The 22,928-nt window shown below is 36.4% G+C and overlaps 1 protein-coding gene across 2 annotated transcripts in view; it reads left to right on the top strand.

The window, feature by feature from the left end:
- LOC127683380 (probable alcohol sulfotransferase) overlaps positions 1–22,652 on the top strand; it is a 49,770-nt gene extending 27,118 nt beyond the window's left edge. The window contains exons 4-6 of one of the 2 annotated variants that reach the window (XM_052180580.1): positions 8,859–8,957; positions 17,626–17,803; positions 22,540–22,652. In XM_052180580.1, the coding sequence (XP_052036540.1) occupies positions 8,859–8,957; positions 17,626–17,803; positions 22,540–22,652 (390 nt within the window). The remainder of the gene's footprint in view (positions 1–8,858; positions 8,958–17,625; positions 17,804–22,539) is intronic. The other variant, XM_052180588.1, reaches the window with a different exon arrangement.
- The last annotated feature ends 276 nt before the right edge of the window (positions 22,653–22,928 follow it).

Here is a 22,928-nt window from a genome sequence, read left to right as displayed (position 1 = left end):
GTTGCAATTTGTGCTTTGAGGCTTAGTAAAGTTTATTTTATGAATGTGGGTGCCTTTGCACTTGGAGCAAAGATGTTCAAAATTGAGAGTTCTTCTTTGAAGCATTTTCCGTTGAGGAGTATGAAGTGTACTAAAAGTATCTTATTACTTTTTTGGTAACTTTAGGTTGAAATTTGATTTGATTCAATACTAGAATGGCTGCTCTAGCTTGTTTCTTGGGAACATTTGATTGGAAAATTATTTTCCTTCCTTTTACTTTGGGATAATATCTGTCTTTTTCACCGAGGTGGGTTTCTTGTATGCAGCCAAATGTTCATTCCTGTTTTATATCCAGTGTGTTATAATCTTTGTATTTGTATTGGAGAATTAAATCTATTGATATGAAGAGATGTTAAGGAAAAGGGATTTTTGCTTCCTGATATTTTGTTGTTAGAGGTGGAAATATGCTTATGTGTCTATGTCCTTTTTGTTTTTTTAAAGAAGATTTATTTCTTGCTTTTTCTAGGATGAAGTTTGCCTCTTTTGTTGCAGTTTCCAATTTATTATCCTTTGTACAGCTGGATTTCTAGAAAGTTACTGTGTAAATTTGTTTTTGTCATGGAATATCTTGGTTTCTCAATCTATGGTAATTGAGGATGTTGTTGGGTACAGTAGCCTCGGGTAACATATTTCTTCTCATAAAATCTCTAAAACATATGCCCAGGATTCTGCCATATATAATCACTGGCAAGAAGTTTGGTCTAATTCTGAGAGGTATGCCATGATAAGTTACATTACCCTTTTCCCTTACTGATTTTAATATTATTTCTTTGTTTTATGCATTTACTGCTTTCATTATTATGTGAAGACAGGAATTTATTTCTGGTGAATATTTGGAATTTTATATGCTTCTTGTATGTCCAAGAGTATCTCTTTTTTTAGTCAATATATTATTTATTTACATTTCAAGTGATTTTCCCTTTCCTGGATCTTCCCCTCCCCGAAAGTCCCATAAGCCCTCTTCCCTCCCCCTGCTCCAGAATCCAACCCTTCCCATTTCTCTGTCCTGTTATTCCCCTAAACTGCTGCACTGAGCCTTTACTGGTCCAGGGGCCATTCCTTCCTTCTTCTTTGGAATCATTTGATATGTGCATTGTGTCTTGGGTATTCAAAGATTCTAGGCTAATATCCATTTATCAGGGAGTGCATACCATGAGTGATCTTTTGAGACTGGGTTAGCTCACTTAGGATGACGTTCTCCAGTTCCATCCATTTGTCTAAGAATTTCATGAATTTATTGTTTCTAATGGCTGAATAGTACTCCATTATGTATATGTACCATATTTTCTGCATCCAATCCTCTGTTGAGGGACATCTGTGTTCTTTCCAGCTTCTGGCTATTATAAATAGGGCTGCTATGAGCATAGAGCATGTAGCCTTATTACATGCTGGGGAATCCTCTGGGTATAAGCCCAGGAGTGGTATACTGGGGTCCTCTGGAAGTATCATTTCCAGTTTTCTGAGGAACTGCCATGCTGACTTACACAGCGATAGTACCAGCTTGCAAACCTACCAGCAGTGGAGGACTGTTCCTCTTTCTCCACATCCTTTCCACCACCTGTTTTCTCCTAAATGTTTGATCTTAGTCATTCTTACTGGTATGAGGTGAAATCTCAGGGATGTTTTGATTTGCTTTTCCCTGATGACTAAAGATGTTGAACATTTATTTAGGTGCTTCTCAGCCAATAAATATTCCTCATGTAAAAATTCTTTGTTTTTCTCTGTACCCCACGTTTTAAGGGGGATATTTGGATCTCTGGAATCTACCTTTTGAGTTCTTTGTATGTCTTGCATATAAGCCTTCTGTCAGATTTAGGGTTGGTGAATATCGTTTCTCAATCTTTTGATTGACGTTTTGTCCTTTTGACAGTGTCCTTTGCCTTACAGAAACTTTGTAATTTTATGAGGTCCCATTTCTCAATTCTTGATCTTAGAGCATAAGCTATTGGTGTTCTGTTCAGAAACATTTCCCATGTGCCCATGTCCTCAAGCGTCTTCCTCAGTTTCTTTTCTATTAGTTTCAGTGTGTCAGGTTTTATGTGTAGGTTCTTGATCTACTTGGAGTTGAGCTTGGTACAAGGAGATAAGAATGGATCAATTCACATTCTTCTGCATGCTTACCTCCAATTGAAACAGCACCATTTGTTGAAAAGGCTATCTTTTTTCCACTGGATGTTTTCAGATCCTTTGTCAAAGATTAAGTAACTATAGGTATGTGGGTTCATTTTGGCGTCTTCAATTCAATTCCATTAATCTATTTGCCTGCCAATGTACCAATACCAAGCAGGTTTTAGCCAATTGCTCTGTAGTACTGCTTGAGGTCAGGCATACTGATTCCCCCAGAAGTTCTATTACTGTTGAGAATAGCTTTAGCTACCCTGAGTTTTTTGTTATTCCAGCTGAATTTGAGAATTGCTCTTTCTAATTCTATGAAAAAAAGGAGTTGGGATTTTGATGAGGATTACATTGAATCTGTAGGTGGCTTTTAGCCATTTTACTATATTAATCCTGCCAATTCAGGAACATGGAAGATGTTTCCATCTTCTGAGGTCTTCTTTGATTTCTGTCTTCAATGACTTGAAGTTCCTGTCGTATAGATATTTCACTTGTTTGGTTAGAGTCACCCAAGATACTTTATATTGTTTGTGGCTATTGTGAAGGGTGTCATTTCCCTAATTTCTTTCTCAGCCTGTTTATCCTTTGAGTATAGGAAGGCCACTGATGTCTTTGAATAAATTTTGTAACCAGCCACTTTGCTGAAGGTGTTTATCAGCTGTAGGATTTCTCTGGTGGAGTTTTTGGGTCACTTAACTATACTATCATATCATCTGCAAATAGTGATAGTTTGATTTCCTCCTTTTCAATTTGTATTCCTTTGACCTCCTTGTCTTGTCTAATTGCTCTAGCTAGAACTTCAAGTACTATATTGTATAAAAATGGAGAGAGAGGGCAGCCTAAATTAGTCCCTGATTTTAGCGGGAGTGCTTGAGTTTTCTCTCCATTTACTTTGATGTTGGCTACTGGTTTGCTGTATATTGCTTTTACTATGTTTAGCTATGGGCCTGGAATTCCTGTTCTTTCCAAAACCTTTAACATGAAAGGATGCTGAATTTTGTCAAGTGCTTTTTCAGCATCTAATGAAATGGCCATGTGGTATTTTTCTTTGAATTTGTTTATGTAGTGGATTACATTGATGGATTTCCGTATATTGAACTATCTCTGCATCACTGGTTTGAAGCCTACTTGATTATGGCGAATGATTGCTTTGATGTGTTCTTGTATTCAGTGGACAAGAATTTTATTGAATATTTTTACATCGATATTCATAAGGGAAATTGGTCTAAGGATCTCTTTTTTGTTGGATCTTTGTGTGGTTTCGGTATCAGTGAAATTGTGGCTTCATAGATTAAGTTGGGTAATGTTCCTTCTGTTTCTATTTTGTGGAATAGTTTGAGGAGTATTGACATTAGGGCTCCTTTGAATGTCTGATAGAATTCTGCACTAAAGCCATCTCTGGTCCTGTGCTTTTTTTGGTTGGGAGACTGTCAATGAACACTTCTATTTCTTTAGAGGTTATGGGACCATTTAGATGGTCAATCTGATCCTGATTAAATTTTGGTAATTAATATCTCCCTAGTAAATTATCCATTTCATCCAAATTTTCCAATATTGTTGAGTATAGGCTTTCATAGTAAGACATGATATTTTTTTGGATTCCCTCTGTTTCTGTTGTTATTTCAGCCTTTGCATTTTTGATTTTGTTAATTTGGGTACTGTCTCTGTACCCTCTGGTTAGTCTGGCTAAAGGCTTATCTATCTTGCTGATTTTCTCAAAGAACCAGCTCCTAATTTTGTTGATTCTTTGTATAGTTCTTTTTGTTTCAACTTAGTTGATTTTAGCCCTGAGTTTCATGATTTCCTGCCGTCTACTCCTCTTGGGTGTGTTTGCTTCTTTTTGTTCTAAAACTTTCAGGTGTTCTGTTAAACTGCTAGGGTATGGTCTCCCCAACTTCTTTTTGCAGGCACTCAGAGCTATGAGTTTTCCTCTTAGCACTATTTTCATTGTGTCCCATAATTTGGGGTATGTTGTGCCTTCATTTTGACTAAATTCTTAAAGGTCTTTGATCTCTTTCCTTATTTCTCCCTTGAACAAGCTATCATTAAGTAGAGAATTGTTCAGCTTCCATGTGTATGTGGGTTTTTTGTTGTTTTTGTTGCTATTGAAGACGACCCTCAGTCCATAGTGATCTGATAGGAAGTATGGTATTAGTTTGATGGTCTTATATCTGTTGAGATCTGTTTTGTGGTCAGTTTTATCAATTATATGGTCAATTTTGGAGAAGGTATCATGAGGTGCTGAAAAGAAGATATAATCTTTTCATTTAGGATGAAATGTTCTACAGATATCTATTAAGTCCATTTGGTCCAAGAATTCTGTTAGTGTCACTGTGACTCCATTTAGTTTGTGTATCCATTGAAGAGAGTAGGGTGTTTATCTCCCCCACAATTATTGTATGGGGTGCAATGTATGCTTTAAGCTTTAGTAAGATTTCCTTTACAAATTCAGGTGCCCCTGTATTTGGGACATATATATTCAAAATTGAGAGTTCTTCCTGAAAGATATTTCCTTTGATGAGTATAAAGTGGCCTTCTGTATCTTTTTTGATAACTTTTGGTTGAAAGTCTATCTGATATTAGAATGGCTACTCCAGCTTGTTTTCTGGGACCATTTACTTCGAGAACTATTTTCCAGCCTTTTACTCTTAGGTTGTATTTGTCTTTGGCACTGAAATGCATTTCCTGTATACAGCAAAATGTTGGGTCTTGTTTAAGAATTCAGTCTGCTAGTCTATGTCTTTTTATTGGGGAATTGAGTCCATTGATGTTAAGACATATTAAGGAATAGTGATTGTTGCTTTCTGCTGTTTTTGATGCAATTTTTATGTTTGTGTGGTTATCCTCTTTTGGGTTTGTTGAAAGGAAATTACTTGCTTGCTTTTTCTTGTGTGTAGTTTCCCCCGATTTGATGGAGTTTTCCATTCATTATCCTTTGAAGTGCTGGATTTGTGGAAAGATACTGTGTAAATTTGTTTTTGTCATGAAAAACCTTGGTTTGTCTATTTTTGGTAACTGAGATATTTGTTGGATATAGTAGTTTGGGTTGGCACTTGTTTTCTTTTAGGGTCTGCCTGACTTCTGCCCAGGCTCTTCTGGCTTTCATGGACTCTGGTAAGAAATGCAGTGTACCTCTGTTATGGCTGTACCACCCTGAACAAGCCCGATCTTGTCTGACCTCAGAAGCTAAGCATGGTTGGGCCTGGTTAGAACTTGGTTGGTAGTATCTCTTTCTTTAGGTTAAGGAAGTTTTCTTCTATGATTTTGTTGAAGATATTTGCTGGTAATTTATATTGGGAATCTGCTTTCTTCTGTACCTATTACTTTAGATTTGATCTTCTCCTGAAGTACTAAGTTTCCTGGATATGTTTTCAGTTAGGATTTTTTGGCATTTCACATTTTCTTTGACAGTTGTGTCAATAATTTTTATGGTATCTTCTCTACCTTAGATTCTCTCTTCTATTTCTTGCATATTTTTAGTGATGCTTGCATCTATGACTAATGATCTTTATTAGGTTTTCTATCTCCAGAGTTGTCTCCCTTTATGATTTCTGTATTATTTCTATTTCCATTTTTAGATCCTGGATGGTTTTGTTCAATTCCTTCATCTGTTTGGTTGTGTTTTCCTGTAATTCTTTAAGGAGTTTTGTGTTTCCTATTCAATGTCTTCTACCTGATTACCTGTATTCTGCTGTATTTCTTTAAGGGAGTTATTTATATCCTTCTTAAGTCCTCTATCAGCATCATGAGATGTGATTTTTAAATCCACATGTTGGTTTTCTGGTGTGTTGTGTTATCGAGAACTTGCTGTGATGGGAGCACTGGGTTCTTCTGATCATGCTAAGTAGCCTTGGTTTCTGTTGGTAAAGCTCTTTTTCTTCCTTTTCACTATCTGGTTATCTCTGGTCTTAATTGGTCTTGCTATCTCTGGCTTGAGCTTGTTCTTCCTGTGGGCATGTGAGCCTGTTTTAGAACTCCTGGAGGACCAGCTTACTCCTGGCACGTCCTGTGTACAACAAGCTGTTGAATAGCCCCAGTTCCTGGATATAGATGCTGACCAGTGGGATCCTCGTCCAGCTGCTTCACTGTTCCCATGTCCTGTGAGCTCCTCTGTGGTCTTGCTCAGGACAGTTATTGTAGAGAATGTGGAAAGCTCACCTCCAAGCCTGGGAGTGAAAACTCTCCAGTGAGAGCATCAATCTCCTTGCAGGAGCCATGCTCAGAAATTTATCACATTTTAAAAGCATCCATTCCTATTGATGCTGCCTATACATTCTGGGGGGCATGAATATTCAGTGTAGTTGGCTAAACACTCATAAAGTAGTCTGACTCTATTCAGGAAGCTAAGAGTCACTAATAGTTCCTCAAACTTGGCACAATATGACCAACCTCTTGCTCCATGCTGGGAGTTAGTCTGGCTTAAATTTGTATAGATCTTGCACATAGTGTCGCAAGTGCTGAGTTCATAATTCCAACTGCCATGAAGTGTCCAGAAAACATTGTTTGGTAAAGTCATCAACTACCACTGCCTCTATAACATGTCCTATCAACATATCCTATCCACATCCAAAAAATAAAATCCATGAAATTTGGAGAAAAAGGTTTAATATAGAAGTCCCATTTAGTGCTCACCACTCCAGAGTCCCTTATTGTGTGCACCTTTAAGAGCTGTGGCTCTTTGAATTAATCACTGTTCACTACATAGAAAAGCTTTTCTGATGTTGGGTGACATCGAGAAACCACTCAAGGACTTTTTAAAAACTCTTGAAATAAATAGGACTTAGGTTTTGATACTGGGGACTTCAGAATTAAAGTGGATTAGCACCACATATTAATTAGTTCTTCCTAAAATATCTTCTTTGAGAATTTAATTTAGAAAAGCATTAGATCTTCCTATGTCATTTGTTTGTGCTTGATTTATTTTTATAATTTTGTGTATTTTATGTAATATTTCCATTCTTTGATACTGTAAAAACTAAATATAGTATGACATGTTGTTCTAGATTTGCAAATGTGTACTCAAACACACTATACACTGCACAATATATAGATAACCCAACTTAACCTTTTTGAAAATAAATACAATCCTTTGGGGCTATTTTGTGATGCTCCTATGTGCATGGAATTGGGGACATCCATGCAGCCATTAGAAACCTAAGAGTGGTACTAAACCAAAAGGTGTGGAAGCTTTTCTCATCTAGCTGTGATCAACTGCAAATATATCTTCAATGAGGAATAGGGACTCAGGATAACTTCCCCATTCATCCTGAAATGTTAACAGGCATTATGCAGTTTTTCTACAGGCAGCGATTGATGATATGAAAACACTTGTACAACTGCTAAATCATGTTCAGAGGACAATATTCATAGAGGACAATTTCAAAGCACTTCACCAATACTCTAGCCTTTCCTTTCTACTTCCTGTTCCATGATATTCCCTGAGCCTTCAGTAGGGGATGATAGAAATCATATCAATGACTGAGCTCTCACAGTAAGGCTGCACATTTTGATCACCTATGAGTCTGAATTAACTAAAGCCAGCTGCAAAAAATAATATCCAACAAAGGTTAAATAAGGGCACAGATTCATGGGTGTGAATACAAATATTTAGAAGGTAGTTTGACAATATGACTATTAAGTAAAATTATGGTAGGAAACCTAGTTTGGAAATATCACAACCCCAACCATGGGTTTATTACCAGGATTATAGTACCAGGCATGAATTACCTCCAAAGGATCAAGCCTCAAGTCTAATCAGATAAGATTTAAGTAACCATGTAACAATTGTGTCATTATTGTACTACAAGAAACGTCTGGTACGGAAATCTGTACAGTAACATGTGAGATCAATGCAGGATAAAAGCATTACATGCAAAAATCAGGGACTGAAATTTGAAAAAATAAGAAAAGAATACCCCACATAGAATTGCAGGCATATGTATGCAAAGTAGAGTGATCTAGTTCAAATTCCTCTGCCTCTTATATTTCACACTTGGAAGGGCCCTCATAATAAACAGATCTACTTCCAATAAATATAAGGTTATTCTAAAACCTCACAAACTCTCTCTCTCTCTCTCTCTCTCTCTCTCTCTCTCTCTCTCTCTCTCTCTCTCTCTCTCACACACACACACACACACACACACACACACACACACACACACTTAAACACATTCACACACACAAGGGCATTATTCCACTCACTCAATTTGTTGGTATTATCATTATTGATATCACATATTCTTGATTCATACCTCCATTAGATTTCAGCCGATAGTTTGCTGTATTGAAGGGAATCTTTCAACCCAATACCACACAAAATACTATTTCCCATATCTGTCATCAAATATTTCTGATTTCCTAGTACACCTTAGCATGAGGCTCATACTTAAAGAAATCCCCCCCCCCGGATTCCCATATTGGTGTGATAGATTTCCCCCCAGCACATATCTCTGTCCTTGAAACTTGGTTGTAGGATCTCCTCATGGTATCAGTGGTAATTCTGTGTGGTAGTGAATTTGTTAATGAGCTTGATTTAATCAATTCTCTATTTGTATATTTGCCTCAAACATCATATTTAATGCTATGAATACAGACTAGTTAGACGTTTCTGAGTGAAGTTTTCTGATGCTGCTTTCAGAAAGTGAAGAATTTTATGCAGACCCTGTGTTAGTGCTTTGTAATTGATACTTCACTTCTCCCTGCACACAGTCGTATACGGATCATGGTTTGAGCACGTCCGTGGCTGGCTGTCCATGAGAGAATGTGACAACTTTTTGGTACTGTACTATGAAGACATGAAAAAGGTGAGCATCACTCTTACAGTCACCACTCAGTCAAGAATTGAACCCTGGAATTGAGGAATGTTACTGAGGACTGTAAATTTTTTTCTTGTTTGTTTTGGTTCTCTTTTTTTGGCTTTTTTTAAAAATTCGATATATTTTTATTTACATTTCAAATGATTTCCCCTTTCTGGTCCCCCACTCCCTGAAAGTCACATAAGCCCCCTTTCCTCCCCTTGTTCTCCCATCCACCCCTTCCCACTTCCCTGTTCTGGTATTGCCCTATACTGCTGCACTGAGTCTTTCCAAAACCAGGGGCCACTCCTCCATTCTCCTTGTACCTCATTTGATGTGTGGATTATGTTTTGGGTATTCCAATTTTCCAGGGTAATATCCACTTATTAGTGAGTGCATTGATCTTTTGAGACTGTGTTACCTCACTTAGTATGATGTTCTCCAGCTCCATCCATTTGTCTAAGAATTTCATTAATTCATTGTTTCTAATGGCTGAATAGTACTCCATTGTGTATATATACCAAATTTTTTGCATCCATTAACTAAAATACTTTCTAATGTGAATGTATATTGATCATATTCACCCTCTCTTTGAGGCCTACCAGAACTTCTATGCTTCCTTACTCACCAAACTTGGAAGTTTTTCCTCAAAAATAATATAATCCCATAACATGCCTCCCAAATCAAGGAAAGAAAATAGAATGGAATGCAATATAAAATAATGTGCTGGATAGTTGTGTGTCAACCTGTAACAAGCTAGAATCACTTGAGTGGAGGGAACTTTAATTATGGAAATGCCTCCATAAAGTCAGGCTGTACGGAAACTTGCAAGGCACTTTCTTAATCATTGATTCATGGTAGAGGAAACATTTCCTTATGGGAATTGCCATCCTTGACTTCTATAAGGAAGCAGGCTGCATTTTTACATGGAGAACAAGACAGTAAGCAGCATGCCTCTATTTCCACAGCATCAGCACTAGCCACTATGTTCCTGTGCTATTTAACTTCTCCTGACTTCCTCAAAGTGTGAACAATGCTGTATAAGTGTAAGCCAAATAATGTGTGAGAAAGCAAAAATTATCACATCAAAGTTAGACGAGTCAAACGAACAAAAGGAAAAGAATCCAACTGAAAGCCTGAGGAGCATAACTCACTCACTCACTCATGAATCTCATGACAACACTAAACTGGAGGCATTGATATAGACGCAGAGGATATGACAAATAACCACGCAAGCTCTGATCATGCTGCTTCATTTTCTGAGGGTTCATATCAGCTGGTGCTCTCAGTTACCTCTTGCTTTTAATGTCCTTCAGCCGCTTCTTCGGCAGGGTACACTGAGCTCTGAAAGGAGTGATTTGATGGAGACATCCATTAAGTATAGTACATCTCTATAATATATGGCTGAAAGTTTCTACATTTGTCCCCATCTGCTGCAAGAGGAAGATTCTCTGATGATGTGTAAACATTGCACTGTTCTCTGCATGTAGCAGAATATAATTAGGAGTCATTTTACCACTATTTTTTTCTTTGTATGCCAATTATTTGGTTTCCCCATAGGCACCCGAGCTATTAAGTCTCAGGTCCTTGTTTACCAAAGCAGTTTAAGATGTTGGCTTCATCTCATGCAATAGGACTTAAGTCAAATAATTTATTGGATTATTATTCCCATAAGCTTTGAGCAGCCAGTGACCTAATTTATCTCACAAATAGTAAACCACTATAAACAGAAAGACTTGTGTCTAGCTTGCTGTTTACATTTCTCTTTGTGGTACATGCAGAGTGCCTTTCTGTAATAAGGCACTAGGATGCATGCATGTAGGTTCTCTGTAGGGACCAGCTTGTCATCTTCACATTCAGTAATTTGTATAGGTATTGCCTTCAGCAATGGGTGCTTGCTGTCAGTTTGTGGAGAACAACTTATACTCTTAGGAAGAGTCTGAGTTATTTGATAGGGATACTCATGTGGTCCATTTGGCCAACTCAATTAAATGTAATCTAATCCTAGTACTGGAATTTTTCATTTTTTCTTTGTGACATGAGATACCCATTATTTGGTGATTTCACTTTGATCACCTCCATATATGAAAAAAATGGAAGTTTCTGTTGTACTAGCTTTCAATACTACTTCTCACCTACGTCTTAATTTCACCTGTCTTTCCCTGTACTCCCTTCAATAACCCCCCTCCCTTCCCCTTTCCTACTTGATTCCCCAATCCTAGAGCTTGGACATCCTTTCATAATTTGTCCTATAGATTTAATGTTTTGATTATTATGTGCTCAGAGGACTTTTTTTTCTGTTTCAAACTACTTTGTGTTCTATATGCTTCATGAACTTTGATAGGCATATCTTTTTATGTTAGTATTTTTCTATGATTTTTTTAAAAATATTTTCGGTGTTTTGACCTGGGTTTCCTCTTTTTCTTCTATGCCTATTATTCATTGACCTGGCCCTTTCATTCTTGTGACCCCGATTTTCTGAATTTTATGGGCCAAAGTTTTTTCTATAAAGTTTTCTTTTATTTATTTATTTCTTCTATCATATCTTCAACAACTAAAGGTTTATAAATATTTTACTTGTTGGTGAATTTTACTTCTGAGATACCTTTTTGAGTTCCTAAAATTTTCCATTTGAGATTTCCTTCAATTTGTATTTCTAAATTTAGAATCAACTATAAATTGATTCTATTTTTACTCAGATGTAAGTCCGTTTAATTCATTTCTTTCCACTGTTTCTTTGTGATCTCATACATTTGTTTAAGCGAAATATTCATTTCCGTTAAAATAAAACTATCATATTCATACAAGCTGTATTCAGGATTTTTTCCTTGTGCCTCAGCTATTGTGAAATATGCAGGACCTGCAGTATCATGATTGCTGAGCTGTAGTGGTGACATATTTTATTTGTGTTTTTACATTGGCATTTAGACATCTTAGATTAGGAAGATAATAATTCTAGGTGGGTGCTGATATTTGGTCTTGTCTTTATTGGGTGGGAGTTTTGTTCCAAGGCTTCTGTTTCACTCTGGTTATTAGAAGAATGAGGTGGCTCTATGTAGCCTGTAAGAATTACATTGGGGTACCTGGTAAGATGTGTTTATGGTTTGAGGACCTGAGAGTCAAGAATAGAGAGTGGCCTCAGCAGAGGGATTTCACAAGAAGGAGGAAATCAGGATGTTCCACCCAGATCTACTTAGTCAATCTCCTGGAAATGGGGCCAGATCGTAAAGAGAGGCCACATCAGAATTATTAATAAAAAGGTGGGGTGAGACTTATGGATTGTATTTGAAGAATGGAGGGAGAGATAAAGATCTGATGGTGTAACAAAATTGATTCTTCTCATAATGTGCTGTGGCTTCCTCATGAATGCATTCTGGAATTAATGGCTGGGAAAAAGCAACACACCCCACAAAGTTTGGTGTCCTGATATAGAGATATGTATAAGACTTGGATTTTGAGACACATTGGGAAAGGTGAACATCTATCTGCTATTACTCTATATGTTTCCCTGGACAGAGTAGTCTGTGAGTTCCCATGGACTGCTGAATGTGGGATCTGGGATAATAAAATAAGTGGAGGTAGAAATTTAAGAAGGGAAAGATCTTTGAATCCATTAGAGAAGGGAAGTGCTGACATGGGTTTGTACTGCAGAGAAAAGGATGAGACTTGATTATGGGATCTGGAAAAGCAGAGGGAAAGGTGATGATCTGCTATTAATGTACTGCTGACCTTAAGGGATGGAGAAAAATACTTATTTGTAAAATTAAAGTGCAACTAAACAAAAACTGAAAGATGACATTATTTATAAAACATTTGAGCTCTTAACGTTTTATCTCAGTAAATAGAACATGTAAAAAAAACTTTCATCACATTCTTTTTCCCCTACATACAATCTTTACTTAGTCATCATGAAATTCAGTTTTCCCTAGAAAGGGTCACTAATTAATTATCTGCTGCATGTTAGTGCAGACTCCCATAATTCTTCTTTCTGAGCATTTAACCCATTCTTTTCTGTTATTGACATGATTCTTTACCTTCATATGAAATATTAATTAGAACTGTGATAAATATGCAAAAGAATGTTTTAAACCCATAAAATCTCATGGCCCCAGGTGAATGACTAGGATTTAAAGCACAATTTTTGATGATCTAAGATTGTGCATTTAATGACTATCTTCTAAGATTAAACTAACAGTGGTAGTAAAAAGATATTATTGCAACAGTTGGAGATCTGAGACAGAAAAAAATATGAATGTGATACCCAGTTAAGCTGCAACCTGAGATGCTTACTCAAAACAAAATCTCTCAGAAGTACCACCATGTAATAAATAGTGACAGCATTTTTATGAAACTGTCAGAAAGCTGTATTGTTCTCAAAAAGGCTAAATAAACAGTATTATCTAGCACAAAAATTAATATGTTGAGGTCTTTGTGCACATTCCTTCATTCTCCTTGATCATTGTCTAGCAGAATTGCTATAAGTTTCTTTAAACATCACAGGGCACATTAGGAGTGGTTGTACATACTTTCAATGACAGCACTTGTAAGGAAAAAGCCAGATAGATGGATCTTGGATCTCTGTGAGCTTGAGGTATATTGGTCTCCAAAGCAACTTCCATCAACAAAGACAAAACTCCATAGTGAGGCAAAGTTTTAACACATTAATCTTCAATTCTATCATAAAATGTTTCTATATCATTTTTCAATTAATTTAGCAGTTTTCTTTCTTTTATTTTTTGGTTTTTTTGGATTTTGGTTTTTTTTTTCGAGACAGGGTTTCTCTGTATAGCCCTGACTGTCCTGGAACTCACTCTGTAGACCAGGCTGGCCTTGAACTCAGAAATCTTCCTGTCTCTGCCTCCCAGAGTGCTGGGATTACAGGCGTGTGCCACCACTGCTAGGCCTCAGCAGTTTGCTTAATGTCTACCACTTTACTCATTCATTGTTCATGAATTGTGAATTGTACCATGTTTTTATATATCTCTTCTATTTTATCAGAAGTATTATCCATGTAAATATTCAATTTAATCATAAAATATTTTTACTTCCTTTTTAAATAAAAAAACATAATTTTCAAAAAAGAAAAGAAAAAAGAAAAAATCTATTAAATTCAGTGTATCTTGTTTTATGTGGAAGTCATTGATCTACTTGGACTTTAGCTTTGTATAGGGAGATAAGAATGGATCAATTTGAATCCTTCTACATTTTGACTGCCAGTTGACTCGGCACCATTTGTCGAAAATGCTGTCTTTTTTCCACTGGATGGTTTTAGCTCCTTTGTCAAAGATCAAGTGACCATATGTGGGAGGGTTCATTTCGTGGTCTTCAATTCTATTCCATTGTTCTACCTGCCAGTCCCTGTGGCAACATCATGCAGTTTTTTATCACTATTGCTCTGTAGTATAGCTTGAGGTCAGGGATGTTGATTCCACAAGAAGTTCTTTTATTATTACGTATACATTTTGCTATCCTGGGTTTTTTGTTATTATAGATAAATTTGGAAATTGCTCATTCTGACTCTATGAAGAATTGAGTTCAAATTTTGATAGGGATTGCAGTGAATCTCTAGATTACTTTAGGCAAGATGGTCATTTTTACTATATTTTCCCTACCAATCTATGGGCATGAGAGAACTTTTCATCTTCTGAAATCTTTTTTTTTTTCAGAGACAGGGTTTCTTTGTACAGCCCTGGCTGTCCTGGGACTCACTTTAAGACCAAGATGTCTCAGACTCAGAAATCTGCCTGCATTTCCCTCCCAAGTGCTGGAATTAAAAGTATGCACCACCACCACCCGGCTTTCTGAGATCTTCTTTAATTTCTTTCTTCAGAAACTTCAAATTCTTTTTTTTAACATTCACAACATCTGTTTATTATGTGAGATGCTTTTGCTCAGAGGATTCTTTCACAGCCAAAGAGTTACAAGTTAGAACAACAAAAATAACCACAAAAGCATTATCAACAATAATTTTGTTGCTGGACAGAATCTATGTTCTCTTTTGAAGGAATGTGGAAATTATCAGACATTTGAGATGGCAAAAGTCATAGAGAGCTGTTCCTGGAGTTTAATTGGTTGTTCTCATAGTACTTGGGAGATTGACATGTTGACAGTTTGCAGTCAGAGGAAATTGAGATCATAGCATTTCAGAGGAAATTAAACCCTGGCTAAATTTAACGGGAGGTCATTTGTGTGATATTGTGGCCAAAAATCTTTTCTCCTTGGCTTTCACCCCGAAATATTAAGTGGGGTAAAATTTAAAAATAATGATCTGATTTCAATATTTTACTTGTATTTATAAGTATTTCTTCATTTTCCCCACTTGTTTATTTATTATTTAATTTTTTCATTTAATTTACACTTTGTCCCATCTCTCCATTCCACCATACACCGTCCTTCATCCATAACTCTTTTTATCTCTACAAGGAGCGTGGGTTCCACAGGAGTATCAAACAACCACGGCATTTCAACTTTCTGCATGGTTAGGCATATCTCTCTTACTGAGGTCAGAAAGGGAAATTCTTGTCATACAGATCTTTCACTTGCTTGATTAGAGTCACATCGAGGTTTTTATATTATTCGTGGCTATTGTGAAGGATGTCATTTCACTAAATTCTTTCTCAGCCTTTTTATACTTTAAGAATAGCAAGGCTACTTATTTGTTTGAGTTCATTTTTATATCCATCCACTTTGCTGAACTTGTTTATCAGGTTTATGAGTTTTCTGGTGGAATTTTTAGGGGTATTTAAGTATACTATCATATCAAATAGTGAAAATAGTGATAGTTTGACTTCTTCCTTTCCAATTAGAAACCTTTGACCTTCTATTATTGCCTAATTGTTCTGGCTAGGACATTGAGTACTATATTCAACAGGTAGGGAGAGAGTAGACAGCCTTATCTAGTCCCTGATTTCAGTGGAATTGCTTCAAGTTTCTCTCCATTTAGTTTGATGTTGGTTACTGGTTTGCTTTATATTGCTTTTATGAACCTGGAGCACATGGACCCAGGGGAAATTTTGCTAAATAGAACACCAATATCTTTTGCTCTAAGATTAAGAATTGACAAATGGGACCTCACAAAATTGCAAAGTTTTGTAAGGTAAAGGACACTGCTAATAGGATAAAACACCCACCAACAGATTGTGAAAAGATCTTTACCAATGCTACTTCCAGTAGAGGGCTAATATTCAATATATAGAAAGAACTCCAGAAGTTAGACTCCAGAGAACCAAATAACCCTATTAAAAATGGGTACAGAGCTAAACAAAAAATTCTCAACTGAGGAGTAACGGATGGTTCAGAAACACCTAAAGAAATGTTCAACTTTCTTAATAATCAGGGAAATGTAAATCAAAACAAGCCTGATATTCTACCTCACACCAGTCAGAATGGCCAAGATCAAAACATGAGGGAACAGCCGGGCAGTGGTGGCACATGCCTTTAATCCCAGCACTTGGGAGGCAGAAGCAGGCAGATTTCTGAGCTGGTCTACAGAGTGAGTTCACACACATAAACCCTGTCTTGAAAAACCAAAATTAATTAATTAACTAATTAATTAATTAATTAACTCAGGGGATAGCAAATTCTGGAAAGGATGTGAAAAAAGATGAACACTCTTCCATTGCTGGTGGGACTGCAAGCTGGTAAAACCATTCTGGCAATCATTTTGGGGAGTTCCTCAGAAAATTGGATATAGCACTACCTGAGTACCCAGCTATACCACTCCTGGGCATATACCCAGAAGATACTCCAACATGTAATAAAGACACATGCTCCACTATGTTCAAAGCAGCTTTATTTATAATAGCTAGAAGCAGGAATGAAACCAGAAGTTACTCAACAGATGCATGGATACAGAAAATTTGGTACATTTACACAAGGAGTACTATTCAGCCATTAAAAAACAATGAATTCATGAAACTCTTAAGCAAATGGATGGAGCTAGAAACTATCATCCTGAGAGAGGTAACCCAATCACAAAAGAAAACACGTGGTATGCAATTGCTGATAAGTGGATATTAGCCTAAAAGCTCAGGATACCAAAGATACAACCCACAGACCACATGAAGTCCAAGATGAAGACAAAAGTGTGGATACTTTGATCCTTATTGGGAAGTGGATTAAAACATCCATGGCTCACAGCCAACCAATAGAATGAGAATAGGTTCTCCAGTGGAGCAGCTCAAGAGAGGACCCAAATTGCTGAAGAGGTTTGCAGCTCTGCAGAAGGAACAATAATACATACCAACCAGTACCTACACCAGTCATAGGGACTTAACCATGAACCAAAGAGTAAACATGGAGGGACCCACTGATAAAGCTAAATATATAGAAGATAACCATTTCAGACATCAATGAGAGGAGATGGTACTGTGAAGGCTCGAATCTATGATACACTGTCTCTAATATTTTCTCCACCCTGAAATGAAGCCACAGACTCTGTCTTTTCAGGACCAGAGATCAGTCATATGGCAAGCCCAAACAATATATAAATGTATGTGTGAGCCCTTGCACCATTGTTCTATTGCCTTTTCTTGTCCAAACCCCATCATTCTCTCTTGTTTTCTGGTGCCTTTTCTGCATATCCCTTTCCTCATCCCCGATCTACAAATCCCTTCTTTGTTCTGTTCTCTCAGAGATCTAGGTTTATCATCCTCACTTCTGTTTCATCTTCTTTTAGGATACAAAGGGAACCATAAAGAAGATCTGTGACTTCCTAGGAAAAAAATTAGGGCCAGATGAAATGGAACTGGTACTCAAGTACAGCTCCTTCCAAGCCATGAAAGAAAACGACATGTCCAATTTTAGTCTCGTCAAGAATGATTTCATTACTAATGGCTTGAACCTTATGAGAAAAGGTAAAGAGATTGTCTACCTCCAGAATATGTCAGAACATGTGAAAGAGTTGTGGTGCCAATGAATCTCTAAGAGGTTGTTGGCAATACAGTGAGACTCAGTGTTCATCACTGATAGTGTCTCACAGACGTTAGAGGGGAAACTTTTTATGGACAAGATGTGGGCTTCAGACACTCTGAAAAGTTGATTTATTCTGAGAGATATTTTGGTATTTGAGATGGTCATATCCAATAACTTCAATGAAAAAAATGGGAAAATAGTCATGTTACTATAAGGCATAGTAAAGTTCCCTGTAACATAATCGTCAACTCTAAAATATAAAAAAGTGTATTGCAGTAGTATCAAAGATATATCTTCGATGATAACCATACAACCATAAAAATTACATTAACATCTGGGAAAGATGCTGAACAGGCCAAGAGTAGACCGCCAAAAGGACTAGAAAATTCTCTAGGTTTAAAATCAGATGATACTTGTCAAGGTAAAAAAGTATGTGCACATAAATCTATGTCATTAAATATTTAAAGAAATGAAGTAGCTCTGTTAATAGCAAAAGAATAAGGACATGACAAGGAACAGTTTTAGCAGAAACATATCAAAGCAGATGGAATAGAATTTAAACAAAATTCTATAAGGACAATTATTATTTCGGCTTTTGCAGTTAGATTATTCTAGTACGAGACCACATTTAGTTTGAATCTCTTCCAAATATACATACTATTTGTCATGTTTATGTTACTTTAGTTTCATGACCCCTCTCTTCTTTCAGAATTATAGCTCCTAGAAGAGGAGTTTTGATCCTCTCCATTCCAGTGTCACCTCTCTAATCTGGAATCAGATTGTCTGTGTGGTTTCATGAATGTACAGTTAAGGAATGACTTTGCCAAAATGAATCAGACCTTGTACCTCACACAGATCTGATTAGGTAATGATATGTTAGATGGAACGTAGAGGGGAAGAAAAAAGGTGTCAGTCATCAGATATTTAACAATTACTAAAAACATAGATATAAATGAATGAAATCAAGATTTATGGGTTTAATTTCCTTTTACAAATAATTAAAACGTTTCACACTTATGTTCCTACCTCCTCAGCTCCAGAGTGTGAGATTTAGATAGTAACAATATAAAGATATCAGGAGTTTTCACAGATGAAATGAAGTCAAAGTAGTTACCAGATTGCATTTAATCCAATACTCTTAGTATCCTCATAATAGGAAATTTTGACACAGATATAAGCATGATATGTCACCAATCACCAAAAGAAATTTGGTATTTATACACTAAAGATCAAGGCATCTGGAATAATTTACTGCGGTTTCCAGATGCCCTCAGACTCTTGCTCTCCAGATTCTGTTTGGAGACTTATTTCTCTGCACTAGAAATGAAGGTCTCACATAAGAAAAGTGGTCTGTTCTTAGATTTCCTATAATGAATTAGAATTTGGCAGAGGCAAAAAAGTATGTGAACATAAAAGTATGTCATTAAATACTTAAAGGAATGAAGTAGCCCTGTTAATAGCAAAAGAATAATGACATGACAAGCAACAGTTTTAGCAGAAAGTTATCAGAGCAGATGCAATAGAATTTAAACAAAATTCTATGAGGACAACTGTTTCTGCTTTTGCAGTAAGATTATTCGAGTATGAGACCACATTTATCTTGCATCCCTTCCAAATACATATACTAGTTGTCATGTAGCATAAATAATAGGAGAAATACCTACTTACATACTTACACACATACATACAGTAATTATATTCTAATTCTGTCATAATACTTGATCAGACTTCATTAGTCTTTTATAATTTAATTATCCAACTGATTATATGTAGCATATGGTTTTTGCATTTGAAGATAACATTCAGTCATGGGGATTATTTTTGTTATATGAGTATGGCACATATCTAGTAAGTCATGTGACTCTGGAAACCTGATCACTGTGGGGCAACACCAACTTCATTACCCACTTGCTTCACTACTTCATTATAGAGGGTGATAAAATGGATATGTGTGGAAACAATTTTGAAAGGAAAAGTATATGAAGATAATATTTTTCTTCTCAATTCCTCTATCAGATTGGTGACATTTTTAATTATAAATGATAAGAAAATCAAAGAAAAAGGCTAAAACCAATTTCATTATTTACCAATAAATAACTGAATTTCCCAAATCATAAAGCTTAAAAAGCTATATTAAGTGTTAGGCTTGCCTTATCCAGGAGGAATTCATTACACCTATTTTCCCATATCCTTTAATGGTTCTTCTCTTGAAACACAAGTAAAATATCTTTTACTGCCCCTGGAGAACTGCTCTGTCAGCTTTACCCCAGAGACACAATCAGTCCAATCGGTAAGATGACTCTGGATTTAACCTCCAAGTAATAGTTTTCCAAATGCAATTGTAGTCATTTGTAATTCCACAGTTAGATACTGCAGGAAATGTATCTGTTCACCCCCATTCAGCCACTGTTTGGTTGACAGGAAATTTATAAATGCAATTCCACAATCAAGACATGTGTAGAAAATATCTTCTGGCAAACCTCAAAAGTCCCAGCCCTCATTACTTCACAGTGTATGTTTACTGGTCACAGTACTTGGGTCATTAATCATTTTAACTGGTATTTTCAGAAGATATTAATCAGAGACACAAAGGGGAAATGACCTAAGGACAGAGGAAGAAGCGGGCCATCTGCAGGCCAAAAAACAAACAGAGAGAGAGAGAGAGAGAGAGAGAGAGAGAGAGAGAGAGAGAGAGAGAGAGAGAGAGAGAGAGAGAGAGAGAAAAGAAAAGGAAAAAAAACAGAAAAAAAAATCTAGACAACTCCCTGGTGTGAGACCTCCAGTATTAAGAACTATGAGGAAGTTCCTTTTCTTTCTTTTTTTAATTTTTTTCTATTTTGATGGTTGTTTTCTATATTTACATTCCAAATCTTATGCTATTTCCAGGTCTCCCCACAGAAAACCCCTAATTCTATCCCCCCTCTCCTGCCTCCTGGAGGGTTCTCCCCCACCCTCCCCTGACTTCCAACTCTGGCATTCCCATACACTCCCATATAAACACCACTTGTTAAGGTTATCATACCATCTGACACACAAGAGATTGGAAAGACTTTTGGAAAGTAGGAATGAAAATAAATGTACTTCTACAAGGTGCACAGAATTTTGGCAAAGATGAATTAGAACTCCATTTCTATACTTCCAAAGATGTGGTTTTCTCAGAAGTACTGATTTATTTCATTGATAAGACATTTCAAATTTGTTGAGTATCTTATAGTACAAGCTCTATCTTTTTTTGCTTATCAGGATCCAGGTTTGCTGTGTAAAACAATAAGAAAACATGTTCCAATAATGAAGAAAATAAGGAACCTGAGAGTAGCAATGGATATTAATAGATACCCATATTATTAGACACTTTTATATTTATATCAATTAATGTTGTATTATTTGAATATACCGTATCAGTGGTTTATATTTTTATGAATTCTCAAAATTTTCTTTAATGTAGACCTGGTGGAATTAAAATTAACTCATGTGATGGTATAGAAAGTACGTTATGTGATTTTAAAAAAGCATGACTTCTATTGACAATCTTTTCGGATTCAAATACACATCCATCACTATCACACTGGGTAACATCTCAAAGACTAATTTTTCACCATCAGCAAAATAGAAGTCATGCCTCTACATTTCTCACATATTCATTCACAAATACTTAAGAAAATATCCAACACTCAGTATACCCTACAAGTCTCGCACTCTTTGCAAAATGAAACATTTAGTAAATTCAGAAACACTTTCTTTTTAAATATTTTAGATGCATATTCTGTGTGTATATTCAAAGCAGAAATGCATGGAACACTTGGCAATGCCACAGCTAGGACATAAAGCAAGGATGGCACCAGATGAGAGGTAAATGGAGGAAAGATATAAAGAGAAGTTTACAGTGTCATTAATAAGGAGACAAAGAGCAAGATGTAATTATATGAAAAATATTATTCCTCTCCCGTGTAGGAAGACACAACACACCATGAACAGTTGGACAATTTCTAAGGCTCAAACTAAAGACAATCTGGAATGGAGTGGTGAAAACCAATGTATGGTCAGAGGATACAGTGCTACAAAGGACAGGAGCTGATATTATATAGATCTTCATTCATCACAAAACACTATGACTGAGTGAAAGAGAAGTCCTGCAATGTTCTCAGCTGGGAGTGATTGGTTCCCTTATATCTACTGGGAAGATCAAGACACTTGAAATGCTGCTCATAACTGGTATATCTGCAGCACTCAAGTGAACCCACATATAAACATAAGAAAAAACTATTTTAAGATACAATTAAAAGTTGCTAGCCTACTGGGAAGAACTTCTATAAGTAAACACTAAAATGTAGACAGAACAATTGAAGTTTGTTTGGATCATTGCTATTGATAAACACTGTTGACTTGGTTAGCATGATGGGAACAGGTTTGATGGAAAGCAGCAATAATCTAGATATATAAAAAGTCAAGCCAGTGTTGCTGCTGTCAGACTGTGTCATATAGGTAGAGAGAGGAAAAGATGGGACATAATTTCCACAGAGGGAGAAGTCTGTATATAAAATTTCAGGGCTTAATGAGGTTTATGCACAAAGTGGTAGTTTGATTTACTAACTGTGTTCTAAGAGCATTTGATGACATGAGCTAGAGCAGTGTTATGACCATTATTAAGTCACCTATGTAGCTGCTTCACGTTTTCTAGGTACTACTGGGGACTGGAAGAATCACTTCACGGTGGCCCAAGCTGAACTCTTTGATAAAGTATTCCAGGAAAAAATGGCTGGTGTCCCTCCAGGGATGTTCCCATGGGAATAAGTTTTCAAACCTTTTAAATATATGAATTCTGATGTTTATTGTTCCTATTTTTCAGTATCTGTGTAACTGAGTGTGGTTATAGAACAAATCCTATTGTAGAATTGTGATGGTGATTTTTTAAAAACATAGTGTTACTCAGGTGGTGGTTGTGGTAGTGGTGGTGGTGTGTATACATTTCTGTTTGTAGTGCCTTCAGAGGGCTGAAGAGTGTATTGATTCTGATGTATATGCATTTGCATGTAGCTGTAAACTTTCTGCCTTGGGTCCTAGGAACTG

The sequence above is a fragment of the Apodemus sylvaticus genome, chromosome 1 (genome assembly GCF_947179515.1).
Source record: "Apodemus sylvaticus chromosome 1, mApoSyl1.1, whole genome shotgun sequence".
In the NCBI taxonomy this organism is placed as follows: domain Eukaryota; kingdom Metazoa; phylum Chordata; class Mammalia; order Rodentia; family Muridae; genus Apodemus; species Apodemus sylvaticus.
The sequence above is the reverse complement of the archived record's forward strand: the minus strand, read 5'-3'. Positions and strand labels throughout refer to the sequence as shown.